The sequence below is a fragment of the Festucalex cinctus genome, chromosome 10, assembly GCF_051991245.1.
Source record: "Festucalex cinctus isolate MCC-2025b chromosome 10, RoL_Fcin_1.0, whole genome shotgun sequence".
Taxonomy (NCBI): domain Eukaryota; kingdom Metazoa; phylum Chordata; class Actinopteri; order Syngnathiformes; family Syngnathidae; genus Festucalex; species Festucalex cinctus.
Genome location: NC_135420.1, coordinates 3,865,001 through 3,879,477, shown reverse-complemented (window position 1 = coordinate 3,879,477; position 14,477 = coordinate 3,865,001). Strand labels below are relative to the sequence as shown.

Sequence of the window (14,477 nt, the reverse complement as noted above, 5' to 3'; positions counted from 1 at the left end):
TTGGAACATATTAGGAAAATTTTAACTGTTTGCGAAGATTTTTTGAAACCTTTTTACGAACCCTGACGAAAACCCTAAATTAGCTTACATTCACATGCATTTGTCACTCAGTGAGATGCAGGGAAATTTTTATTTATGTATTTATTTAAATTCCACTTTATAAAAAAATTACACTGGAAACTCCCTACACTTTAAAAAAAAAATAAAAATAAATAAATAATAATAATAATAATAATAATAATAATAATAGGTTTTGGGTTAGGTGTACGTACATTAGGGCTGGGTATTGCGCCCACCTCACGATACGATACGTATCACGATACAGGGGTCACGATTCGATACGTATCGCAATACATATGTATCCCAATACTTGATCTTCAGAGCGATACGTATCCCGATATTTCACATTCATTTACTTGAATTTTATAATAATTATTATTATTGATTATTATTAAAATAATATTATGCTGGATGACAAAAATGTTTTTGTTAGTAGCTCTTCTGGTTTACCACCAAGCGGCATGCCTGGTTTAAATGTGTACGCACTGCAGAGCAAGGAGCCGTTTTCACAGACACACCGGGAAAATGTATTAATAGGCATGAGCCGATATGAGTAAAAATATCAAAGTATTAAAATTACAGCTCTAAAATGTGTGTGTTTTGAAATATTTGGGGAAATAAAAACAGCATTTTTTTTCATGTAACACATTTCTATTTTGTTTTTTAAACAAAATATAGGAAAATTGGTACATTAAGACACATGTGCCATGTTAAGTTTATAAGTAAATAAATGTTGATATTCTTCCTCTGCTTTAATTTTTCTTAGCAATACACAGTGTCCAATCACTGGTGTGCTATTTTTGCATTAATTGAAGGCAATTAACTTCAAAGACGTTGCTGGTTTTTATTTTTTAGGTACAATGCAAGCTGCAAAGGCAAACGTTAACAGGCTATTTAAAGTTAACGAGCAATATCGATTCTGACACCTGCGTATCGATACATGTATTGTAATGAGGCACGCAATGATATATTGCCGTATAGATTTTTTGAGCACACCCCTAACATACATTTGCCGTACTCATGGTTCACAGTCTTTGTACATGGCGACACTTTTATCCAACATTCCATTGTTCATATAAAATAAACATCTCTTCCATACTTCTATACTACTTCCATACCAGAGCACGTTGTGAATCTTGTTCGCATCTCCATTCAACTTCCGTCTCAAACTCACCGCTGGGCTGATGTCACATAACTGTGACAAGTCTCGCGTGACTTTTTTTTTTTTTCAGCCACGCACAAACAGTCTCCTGGGCGAAGTCTCGCGTGACTTAAAGTCAAGGAAAAACAGTTTCAACAGCTCGCTTGTGAACGATATGCTCATTCATCCAGAACATTTCATTCTCATGGCATTGACTAGATCGCAACTGGACTATTTTGGTTGTTTAATAAGAAAGTTTTGAGCAGGTGTATCAGCAACATCAAACCGATTTATAACGTCTTGACCGGGCCATCTGCTGGTTCAAGTTATTTTTAGGGGTGGGACAAAAAACCGATTCAACCGGATATCGGTTCGTAAATGCGAACAACATGACCGTATCGACAGCACACTACTGTATCGATCCAAAATCCGCCAGGAACTAGTAGATGCACCGATTGTCATGCTCTGAACCGGCTATCGCGAAGCTAGAAATCGGTTGCCATGCAGAGTAGCGGTGGAGGTGAAGGTGGGAGTTGAGGAAGAAGACACGGAGAAGGAGACTCCCCCCCCCCCCCCCTGACAGAATCAACGGCGACAACGAAGAAGAAGGCGACTCGCGCGTGCGCAGTAATAGCTCTGTTACAAGTTAGCAACGTGTTTGAAAACCAACAATAAGCAATATGGATACGAGTACTGCGGCTATTGCCGGTGCGAGCGCCAATTTAACTACGGATTCAGAGAGAACGATTTTCAACGCATCGGGGAAACAAACATCTAATGTATGGAGCATTTTTGGATTTTACAAAAGAGGCGGAAAACTTGATAAAAGCTATGCCATTTGCAAATTGTGCCGAGCAGCGCTGAAGTACACTGGATCAACAACTAATCTGGACAACCATGCGACAAGGAAGCACCGTGACGAGTATGGTGAGCTAAAATCAAGGAACAAACAGCAGCATTCTAACGATGCACCGCAAGTAACGGGTAGTATCCAGAGGTATTTCGGGAAACTCGGCTACAATTCGACACGAGCTAAGGAAATCACGAATGCAATAACCCGTTTCATTGCTAAGGGATTATGTCCTTACAGTGTAGTTGAGTGTGATGGATTTCAGGATTTGCTGCATACCCTAGAGCCGAGATATACATTACCAACCCGAAAGCATTTCAGCAACACATGTATACCAGCTTTGTATGCGCAAGTGAAGAGCCAAGTGGAAGAAGAACTGGCGAGAGCAGAGCGAGTGGCATTAACAACCGATGCGTGGACGTCATGTGCAACGGAGTCATATATAACGATTACAGCCCACCACATCAACTCAGATTGGCAATTAAAGTGTCATGTATTACAAACTAGGGTGTTCAAAGGATCTCACACTGGGAAAAATATAGGTGCTCTTCTGAAACAGGCATGCACTGATTGGAACCTTGTTGATAAGCATCCAGCCCTAATTACCGACAATGCCAGCAATATGGTATTAGCTGGGGAGGAAGCAGAGATGAGCCCTCACCTCATGTGCTTTGCACACACCATCAACCTTGCATCACAAAAAAGCACTCAAATTTACTCAGGCTGCAATGTTGCACATTTATTACCTACCTCTAATACCTATTGTTGAAAAAAAATACATTATAGTCAGGCTGAAATGTCGCACTTCTGTTACCTACAGTAACTAATACCTATTGTGTTCAAAACACTAGGCTACGCTCAGGTTGAAATGATAGACTTTGTTTCCATTGTTTATTCTGAATCTATTTTGGTTTTTGATCCGTTCCAACAGTGATGTAACTCAGAACATATTTTTTTTTGCCTCTGTCTAAAAATAAATACATTTGACATTTTGTTATTTCCTTCAGTACCACAAAGAAACATTGCTCAGTGATAACTGCTCTTTTACATATTTGAAAACACTGTGAGAATGTTATTCCATAGGATTGGGTTCTTAATATTTGTCTACGTTAACAAATTTAACTATACTGTATGCATTATTTGAAATATCGAACCGGATATCGAATCGAATCGTATCGCTTCCAAACTGAACCGAATCGTATCGAACCGTTCTGCCTTTACATATATCGTTTTTTGTATCGAATCGTAACCCATGTATCTAGATACGCATCGAATCGGCTTTATGCCAGAGATTCCCACCCCTAGTTATTTTTAGACCCCCACTCGCATCATTAAACTCAAAACCAGATTTCCGGTTCAAATCGTTTTTTGTTTCACCCCTACTAAACACGGTATTCTGTTAAATGTTGTGTTTGTGGAATATGAAATTAAGATGCAAGACCCATAGTTGCTCAGGTAAGGACAAATCACAGCTCGTCTTGCAAACCCGACATGGCCAAACTCTGAAAACAGGTGAGCCCTGATTGGTCGTTACTAGGCCTGCACGAAATATCGTTTGAACATCGCCATCGCGATGTGTGCATGCGCGATAGCTAGGGCTGGGTATCGATTCAGATTTACAGAATCGATTCGATTCACAAGGGCCCGATTCGATTCACAACAATTTTCGATTCAGTTGAGGAATTCACACAGTAGCTATTTTAGACAGTCAAAATTACCAATGCTGCAAATAGGAGAAACTTCTTACTCTAATTTAATGCATTAGTAAAAATATGAATATGTACATTAAGAATTGAATCCATTGCAGTTACACTAATAATCTGTTTTATTTAACATGGCCTTATAAAAACAAATAATAATTTAAATGAATTATAACCACAGTACAGGCTGTAAATAGTGACCAAAAAAAAACTGACACTCACGACATTCACATTGTTGTGACATCCATCCATCCATCCACCCATCCATCCAGCAATTTTCGTAACCGCTTTTCCTCACAAGGTCACGGGGATGCTGGAGCCTATCCGAGCTGGCTTCGGGAGGGGGGGGTATCGATATATCGATACATGGTTTCATGTCTCGATATTGGGATATGAAAAGGCGTATCGATATGATATCGATATTTTGAACCCAGCCCTAGCGATAGCCACATCGCGAGACGTGCGATGTTTTAATTTGTTTTTAGAGCAAGCAAACGTTTGTTTTACTTCATAAAGGTAGCAAGCTACGCTCCCCCCCTCCCTTCTGCCGCACCGCGTAATGGAGATAATTACTAATTTGCATCATTTGTATCCTCTTTTCATTGGAAAGTGAGTTCACGTGACATAACTTAACCTCACGCTCGTGCGTGAGGCCATTTAAACAGAATCAGTCTTTGCCAGCAGCAACAGTAGGAAGTCTGGCGCTAGCGTGTGCACCGCGTTGTCCAGCAGTGTGCGTCGTAAGTGCTATTGTATTTATTTCCTTGTTTGTAGGCATCTTGTTAGAAGCAGCCATGGCTTGTTCCCCCTAAATGTTTGTTTAGAGTGTAGACGGCGTTTCTCATCCGCACTTTACCGCGGAGCAATCATAAGTTGATGTTGCGCTGAGCTCGAAACCGGAAGTGTCACCGTTTCAGTTTCACAATAAGAGCGAGTACCCGAAGTGATTATTAATATTGGCAAAGACAGACAACATTAACAATAAACAATAGGAAAAGCATTCAATTCAACCTTCATTGGACTATAAACAAACAGCAGAAACAAAATTGTCTTTAAAGGACAGTTCAACAATTCACAGCCAAACTTTTACGTGTTCAGAGAAATACTCCAAGAAATGGGAAGGGATGCCATCACACCTCATTTCAAGTTAACTTTACACCAGCTATGGTTCCAAATTTTGCATATTCTTTTTAAAATCTCAATCTTTATTAAAAAGATTAATCCCAATTAAAACAAACAAACAAAAAACCCTTAAAAGTAACTTGGGGGTCTGTGGATTCAGAAAACCAGTCTTTTCAATTCATGAAAAATGGGAGTAAAAACAAAAGTGTTGCATTTATATTTTTGTGGACTGTATGATCCTAATACTACCACTTTTCTAGATTGAAGAAATGATGACAGAAATAACACAAGACATTTCAAAATGACATTTTTGTGACATTTTGAGACATTCTTCACATTTCATCACATCTCATAGCGCAGTAGCGCAGTTTTGTTTTTTTTTGTTTCGTATTTTTTAACATAATGAGATTGAGATAATCATAATTAAAATGATATCTTCAAATATTTAAGAACTCATTGATGATTTTTCAGTATGTTCTATTTTTATTCCACAGGTTGGAGCCGTACTGTTTCTACTAATAACTGTCTTAGTCAATATTAAACTCATCTTGGACACAAGAAGAGTTGCTAATGAAGAAGCAGCAGCTCAAGAATATGGTATTTCACATCTGAATTGTGTGTTATACAATAATACACTATGGTTATGGTGTAACTTTTGAATGTTTTTCTTTTAGAGGATGTGATGCCCAACATGGAGACTCCTCGCAGACAGGCAAATGGGCGCAAGGTTCTTGACATTGAGGTGTACTCAAGCCGGTCCAAAGTCTATGTGGCAGTTGATGGCACCACTGTGAGTTAAAAATCACAATGAATAGAGTAATGAACAACATTCATTCCATATTTACACTAAATAACAGCACTTCGTTTTTATAGTTTTACCAACAGTTGACAGTATGTTAAAGGTATACTTAACTTATTTAGCCATTTTTGGCAGTCAAACATTAACATTTTGCCTATAATAAATTTGATATGTTCGTTATATTTCATGTACAATTATACCTTTAAAACTCTTTGACTGCCACACGTTATAGAAACAAAATAAAACTAGAGCTGCGAGCAGCTATAAAGGGCCCTTGCAGCCTGGGCCACGTTGGGGTACTTGCACGTTGGGGTACTGGCACATTGGAAGCAGAATTTCTTTGAAAATGGCATTATAAACAATGTGGATTTTTTTTTTTTTTTTTTTGCCAGGTGTGATGAGTGTGTCAAGCTCAATGGGTTTTGGTGATTGTTAAGATCTGCAAAAATCAGCGTCTTTTTTTATTTATTTTTTATTTTTTTTTAGGCAATGAGTTGCCCTGATTGGTATTTTTTGCAAAAGTGTATATATATATATATATATATATAGAATAGAATAGAATAGAATAGAATTCAACTTTATTGTCATTGCACTGTCACAAGTTCAGAACAACGAAATACAGTTTGCATCCATCCAGAAGTTCTTTAGCAAGAATAAATTTTATATTTTAAAAATAAGATCGGTTAGTATATACACATTATGGCAGGATATAAATATGTATATAATATTGATAAACAGCTAAATAATTGTATATGACTATCTCTACAGTATGATATTTATTTACAGTAGTGCAATTATGATCAGGAGACAGTGTTCAGGAGTCTAACAACAGTAGGGAAGTAGCTATTCTGATATCTAGTGGTCTTAGTCCGGAGGCTCCTGTAACGCCTTCCAGAGGGCATGAGGGTAAAGTGTCCGTGTGCTGGATGACTGGAGTCTTTCATGATTTTCTTCGCCCTCTTCAGGCACCGCCTCATATAGATGTCCTCAATAGAGGTGAGTGGTGCACCGGAGATGCGCTGGGCGGCTTTCACCACCCTCTGCAAAGCCTTCCGGTCCATAGCTGAGCAGTTTCCATACCAAACTGTGATGCAATTGGTCAAAATACTCTCAATAGTGCAGCGGTAGAAGTTTACCAGAATATGTGAGGACAGATGGTTCTTTCTCAGAGCCCTGAGGAAGAAGAGCCGATGGTGAGCCTTTTTAACCAGCTTGGAGCAGCCAGTTGTCCATGTGAGATCCTCAGAGATGTGGACTCCCAGGAACTTGAAGTTGTTCACACGCTCCACCACCATCCCTTTAATGTGGATGGGTGTATGTGGGGCTGCATTCCTCCTGAAGTCCACAATTAGCTCCTTGGTCTTCTCAGTGTTGAGCAGCAAGTCGTTGGAGTCGCACCACTCAGCCAGATGATCCACCTCCTCCCTGTAGGCTGCCTCATCGTTGTCTTTGATGAGGCCAATCACCGTGGTGTCATCTGCAAACTTAATAATGGTATTGGAACCACTGAAAGGTCTGCAGTCGTGGGTGTAAAGAGAGTAAAGGAAGGGACTCAACACACAGCCTTGTGGCACGCCGGTATTTATAGTGATGGTAGATGAACAATAATTATCTAGTCGGACATGTTGAGGCCGGCTAGTCAGGAAATCCAGTAACCAGTTGCACATGAGGGGACTGATGCCTAGATCCATAAGTTTTGCAATGAGTTTTGAGGGGCTGACTGTATTGAATGCAGAACTAAAGTCTATGAACAGCATTCTAGCGTAGGTGTTTTTATTATCCAAATGTGAGAGAACAGAGTGCAGCGCTATGGAGACGGCATCCTCTGTGCTCCTGTTCTGCCGATAGGCAAATTGGTGGGGATCCAAGGTGGGGGGAAGACAAGATCTGAGGTGTACCAAGACCAGCCGCTCAAAGCACTTTGCAATGATCGGAGTGAGGGCTACCGGACGGTAGTCACTGAGGCTTGATGGGATGGAGTTTTTGGGTATTGGTACGATGGAGGTTGATTTAAAGCAGGTTGGTACCACAGCATGAGCCAAGGACAGGTTGAATATGTCTGTAAGTACACCTGCCAGCTCACCAGAACACACTCTAAGAACTCGTCCAGGAATGCCGTCAGGACCCGCAGCCTTGTATACTGTAATCTTGCTCAACATCTCTCCTACATCGTTGGAGGAGAGAGTCAATGGTTGGTGGTCCGGAGTCACATCTGCCTTGTTTGCAGTTGTTAAGTTCTTCCTCTCAAAACGAGCATAAAAGTTGTTGAGCTCATTGAGAAATGAGATATCAGAGGAAGCGGGGGAAGGTCTGGTGGTCTTGTAATCTGTGATCGTCTGTAATCCTTGCCACATGCGACGGGGATTGGAGTTGGAGAAGTGCTCTTCTACCTTCTCCTTATAGTGGCGTTTGGCCTTCTTGTTGCCCCTCTTCAGATCAGCCCTGGCTGTGCTATAGGCCTGTGCATCCCCTGACCTGAAGGCGCTGTTGCGAGCTTTCAGCAAGAGTCGGACATTCCTATTCATCCAAGGCTTCTGATGAGGGTACATAGTAATCTGTTTCTGGGTGGTGACGCTGTCTATAGTGGTGGAGATGTGGTTCAGTACAGACGAGGCGTACTGATTCAAATCTACGTTGGTGAACACATTCCAGTCTGTGTTTTTAAATCGGTCTTGGAGCACAGCATCTGTCCCAACTGGCCATACCTTTATTGTCCTTACAATTGGTTTCACACGTTGGATGAGTGGTGAATACCGAGGTGTGAGGAACAGGGAGAGATGATCTGATTGCCCGATGTGGGGGAGGGGTGTTGCTTTATATGCTCCAGCCAAATTGGAGTAAACATGATCCAAGATCTTGTCCCCTCTAGTATGGCAGGAGACATGTTGATGGAATCTGGGGAGGACTGTCTTCAAATTGCAGTGGTTAAAGTCACCAGCAACAATGAAAGCACCCTCGGGATGTTTGGCTTGGTGTTTGCTAATAGCGGCATAAAGTTCTTTCATAGCTACTTTAGCATTAGCATCCGGGGGGCTATACACTACAGTGAGTATAATGTAAGTGAATTCTCTACATTTCTACACTACATTTCCCATCGCGAGATGCTGTGACTATCGCGTGACCGGTAGCGAGACTGGGAAAATCTAACATGGCGGCGCTCTGCTGCTAAAATAGAATTAGCTTTATATTTCTAATTAAACCCGAATTTAATGATTAGATAAATTCGATTTTTTTCTTTTCTAAGAAAGATCGGAAATATTATCCAGTGTGGACGACCTCGAACGTTTTATTGACGATTATTTTTATAGCTGCGCGATGGATGATCTGGCGGCTAGTCGGGATAATCCTTCGAAAAAAAAAAGGAAAAATGACTCGTCAACAGACACGGACGATTTAGCAACCGCCGACGTATCGGTGAGTATGCTGGATTCCATAAATAAAAAACTTGACGTCCTCTGTCTTATCCGCGAGGACGTCAAAGAATTAAAGGCAAGTTTGGAATTCGTTAGCCAACAGGTAAGCGATCTCCAATGCGATAACTCCGAGCTACGCTCCTCTCTCGTCGCTGTCACAGCCGAGTTGGAGACGATTAAAAAGGAAAATAAAATGCTAAAGGAAACGGTCTTAGATGTTCAATCCCGTAGTATGCGGGAAAATCTAATATTCTCAGGTATATCCGAAAATTCTCCAGATAATCCAGAGGGTGAGATAAAAAAATTCATGACATCATCGCTAAAGATCCCACAGGAGACGGTAAATAATATCTCTTTTCACCGTGTACACCGGCTCGGAGCTCGTAAGGGCAATAAGCCCCGTCCTATTATTGCTAAGTTCGAACATTTTAAACATAAAGAATTGGTAAAAAGTAAAGGACGGGAGCTCAAAGGGACATCTTTCGGGATGAATGATCAATTCCCAAGAGAGATAAACGAGCGGCGAAAAGTACTGTTTCCTATAATGAAACAAAATAGACAGGAGGGTAAACGGACTTCGATGGTCGTTGATAAATTATATATCGACGGCCAGCTATTCCGAAACCCAACCTCGACCCCTTGGCTGTTCTAACTGACATTTGGTAGAGCCGAGCATTGTGTGATTATTTGACGTATGTATATGTATATGTATATGTATGTGTATGTATATGTGTATATATATGTATATGTATGTATATGTATATCTATGGATAATGGGTTACGAAATAGAATATGAATTTATATTATGCATAGGCTATATAGTAATAATAATAATAATAATAATAATAATATAAAAATATATTCTTAAAAAAATAAATTAATAATAATAATAATAATCTCGCTTAGGTCACCATTTACTGGTGTATTGTTATGTTGAATCCCCCACAGATTTCCTTCACACTCACTTCCCCCCACGTTTCTTCACTATTATACTTATCTACTTGCTATCTCTCTCTTTATATAAATTATATAAATTGCCTAATTACTCTTTTGCTATCCTACAATATGTTAATATTAATAAGCAGCTTATATAGATGTATACATAAGACTGAGTCTATATTGCTTGTATGCAGAAATTAGTTCTGGTCTCCTGGAATGTGTGTGGCGCTCGCTCCCAGGCAAAAAGAATAAAAATTTTAGACCATCTCTCAAAATTTAAGGCAGATATTTGTCTCCTACAAGAAACCCACTTACAAAAATCAGAAGAAAAATTATTTATAGATAAAAATTTTAGTCAAGTTTACTCTGCCTCCTATAATAGTAGACAAAGAGGTGTCTCTATACTTATACATAAGAATTTATTCTTTACTCTAAATAATATAGTAACAGATTTAGAGGGCCGATATATTATTATCCAGGTAACTATATTTAATAAAGTATATACAATTGGTAATTTATATGCCCCAAATAATGATGACCCTGATTTTTTCCATGAATTTTTTTCTCGGTTACTCGATTTAGCAACAAATTCTACTATTATTATTGGAGGTGATTTTAACACGGTCTTGAACCCGTTAATAGATCGTTCTAATAATACGATATATACAAGGCGATTACGATCCGCTAAAGTAATAGATGAATATATGGAGGATTTTGGCCTCAGCGATGGCTGGAGACTTCAAAACCCAACTAAGAAGGAATTTACTTTCTTCTCTGCTGTGCACCGATCATTCTCAAGAATTGATTTTTTCCTTACAAATAATTCTATTGTTGATAAAACTGCTATAAAAATACATTCTATAATTATAAGTGATCATGCACCAGTCTCCCTCACTCTACAAATTGACTCTACCTTTAAACCTCCCCCGATATGGCGTTTTAACATCTCATTACTGAAAGACGTAGAGTTTGATAAAATTATTAGAAGGGAGTGGGCAGATTTTTTGGAAATAAATGACTCTCCAAATATATCTCCATCTCTTCTCTGGGAAGCAGGGAAAGCGGTAATTAGAGGGAAAATTATATCATATTCAACTTATAAAAAGAAACAGGATCAAAAATTAGAAAAATACCTGGAAGACAAAATTAAACTAACGGATGAATATGTATTAAACCCAAATAATCAAATATGGATAGAACTACAGAATATAAAAATACAGTTAGATAACATGTTATCTAAAAAGACAGAGTTTATAATACAACAGTTGAGATATAATAATTTTGAACATAATAATAAATCAGGTAAATTCCTGGCAAATCAACTTCAACGGAATCGGGAAAAATCTCTTATAACGGTTATTAAAGATATAAATGGTGAATGCACACAATCACCAGAAGAAATTAACCATATTTTTTATAACTATTATCGAAATCTATACACAGAAATTAATAGACCTAACCCTGAATATATTGAGGAATTCCTAAACAGCTTAAATATACCTCAGTTATCTATTGAACATAAAGATATTCTCGATACCCCGCTTACTATAGATGAGTTGTATCATGCTTTAGACAGTATGCCTAATGGCAGAGCACCTGGTCCAGACGGCTTTCCGGCTATATTTTTTAAACATTTATGGTTAATGTTTGCTCCATTATTTCTAAGAGTAGTAACTGAAATTAAAAGTAAAGGTGATATACGTCAAGATATGAATATAGCAGCAATTAAACTTTTATTAAAGTCAGAAAAAGACCCTACCCTCCCGTCAAGTTACCGACCGATATCACTAATTAATACCGATATTAAAATTATCGCTAAGGCCTTGGCATCTCGATTAGAGACGGTAATCTCGACAATTATTCATAGTGATCAAACAGGTTTTATTAAAGGTCGTCATTCTACTAATAATATTAGGAGACTCTTTAACTTGATTAGTATGTCACAGCGGTATGATAAAAAGGCAGTTGTTATTTCGCTGGATGCAGAAAAAGCATTCGATAAAGTTAACTGGTCCTTCCTCTTTGCTGTCTTAAATAAATTCGGCTTCGGGGAGTCATTCATTCAATGGGTCTCAATATTATATGATTCTCCTAAAGCTACAGTTGCTACTAATGGGATTACATCACAGAGTTTTACTTTACAAAGGGGAACAAGCAAGGGTGCCCAATTTCTCCTTTATTATTTGCTATATTTATTGAGCCGCTTGCATTAGCTATACGTCAGGATGGACGGATCCAAGGAATCCACTCCGGGACAATAGAACATAAAATTAATCTATATGCCGATGATATATTACTCTATTTAGAAGAACCTGCTATCTCGCTAGGGGAAGCATTTAAATTAATAACTAAATTCTCTCACTTATCAGATTACTCTATTAACTGGACAAAATCAACATTATTACCTATTACAGAAAATTCATGGAATCCTACAAGTCAGGATCCACACTACTCCTTTCCTACAGGTAATTTAAAATACTTAGGTGTTAAAATTTCACCTAAGTTAACTGAATTAACTTCTTTAAATTTTTCACCATTATTGGATAGTATCCGTAGTGACCTGGAGCGCTGGAATAATCTTCCGATCTCTTTAATAGGACGGATAGCTACTATAAAAATGAAAGTTTTACCAAAGATTAATTATTTATTTTCAATGATTCCATTTAAACCTACGTCTAACTGGTTCCAATCGCTGGACTCTGCTATCATAAAATTCTATTGGAATAAAAAAAAAGCCAAAATTAGTCTATCTACTCTTCAGGAAAGTAAATCTAAAGGAGGTTTAGAGGCACCAAACTTTATGTACTATTATTTAGCTAATCAACTACAATATCTTGTGCTATGGACACAACCCAACAGAGATACTAACTGTTGGTTGGAATTGGAGCAGAAGGATTGTAATAATCTTAGACTGTTAGATTTACTCTTTATTACAAAATCAATAAGACGACATAATTGTTTTAAAAACCCAATGATAGCCGCCACCCTGACTGCCTGGTGGAAGGCATTAGAAATTACAAACTCCCAATTGGCGCCCTGTGGGCTCTCTCCCATTTGGCATAACCCCGACTTTCAACTTAATAATCAGTCGTTCCATTTAAGCCTATGGGAGCAGAAAGGAATTACACACCTTCATCATCTTTTCTCAGATAATAAGTTTATATCGTATACAAACTTGGTCCAGAAATATGAAATAAAAAAGGGAAATTTCTTACATTATCTGCAAGTTAAAAATATGGTTAAGAAACAAATCCCAACACTTCAGGATACGCTCCAACTGCCTGTCTTAGCTAAAGATATTATAAAGCTTTCTCCAACAACAATAAAGAAAATATCAAAAATATATAAGTTATTTTTATACACAAATAAAACGTATTTACCGACTTTAAAATGGGAAAAAGACTTGTCTATAGTTCCGGAACCAGACTTTTGGACCCAAATCTGTGAAAATTTATTTAAAATGACCAAACAGACAAATTTGCAACTTATCCAATATAAGATACTTCATAGAACATATATTACACAATATATGATGAAAAAAATGGGACTCTCTGACTCCGACATTTGTCTCCAGTGCTCACAAAACACTGCCGATACTTATCTTCATGCTTTATGGTCATGTACTCCAGTGCTGCATTTCTGGACTAAAATCCTGGAAAAGCTCGCTGATATATTAAACTGTAGGCTTCCTTTATCTCCAAGATTGTGTTTACTAGGTGACTTAACAATAACTGAGCTACCATGTAAACAATCTCAATCTATATTTATAGCCCTTACTATTGCTAAAAAAATAATCCTTGTCAATTGGAAAAATAAACAATCTCTAAATATCGACCACTGGTTAAACTTACTAATAAATTATATCTCAATGGAAAAAATCACTGCCTTAAATAAAAATCAAGTATCAAGATTTAAACAAATATGGTCTATGTACATAGAATATTTTAATCTCAATTTGGCAACTTAATCCTGCCAAGATTCTGCCTGTTAACGAGAGCCACCACATCGTTACAACTTCTGTTTTCGCTGCTTCTGTATTTGGTATTTTGTATCTGATTGTTTTTATTTTTATATAGTCAGGAACCTAGTTGCTGCTAGTGGGCTCGAGCATACCACACTATACGACACTATACTCAATAACTCCTTAAGATCTATTTCTAGTGGGCACTAAGCATCAACACTTGGTGTTACTGCATGCTAATTAGTCAACTTTCTTGACGCCGTCCCCTGTGGTCGGGCGGGGGTGGTGGCCGTCGGGGGGGGGGCGGCTTGTTTGGGGGGGGGGGGGGGTGGAGGTATGGGTGGGTGGGGGGTTGGGTGCTGGGGGTCGGGGTGTGTTCGGGGGTTTGGGGGTCGGGGGTGGTGGGGCCTGGGTCGTGGTGGATGGCGGGTTTGGGTGGGGTGCGGGGGGGTCGTGGGGGGATGGGGGCTGGGGACCGGTGGGGCGCTGTGG

General features: G+C 38.7%; 1 protein-coding gene across 3 annotated transcripts in view; it reads left to right on the top strand.

Annotated features, from left to right (window-relative positions):
- The window catches only part of pomgnt1 (protein O-linked mannose N-acetylglucosaminyltransferase 1 (beta 1,2-)), a 305,595-nt gene that overhangs the window by 2,074 nt on the left and 289,044 nt on the right, over window positions 1-14,477 (top strand). For all 3 annotated transcript variants that reach the window (XM_077533431.1, XM_077533432.1, XM_077533433.1), the window contains exons 3-4: window positions 5,368-5,470; window positions 5,548-5,663. In XM_077533431.1, coding sequence (XP_077389557.1) covers window positions 5,368-5,470; window positions 5,548-5,663 — 219 coding nt within the window. The remainder of the gene's footprint in view (window positions 1-5,367; window positions 5,471-5,547; window positions 5,664-14,477) is intronic.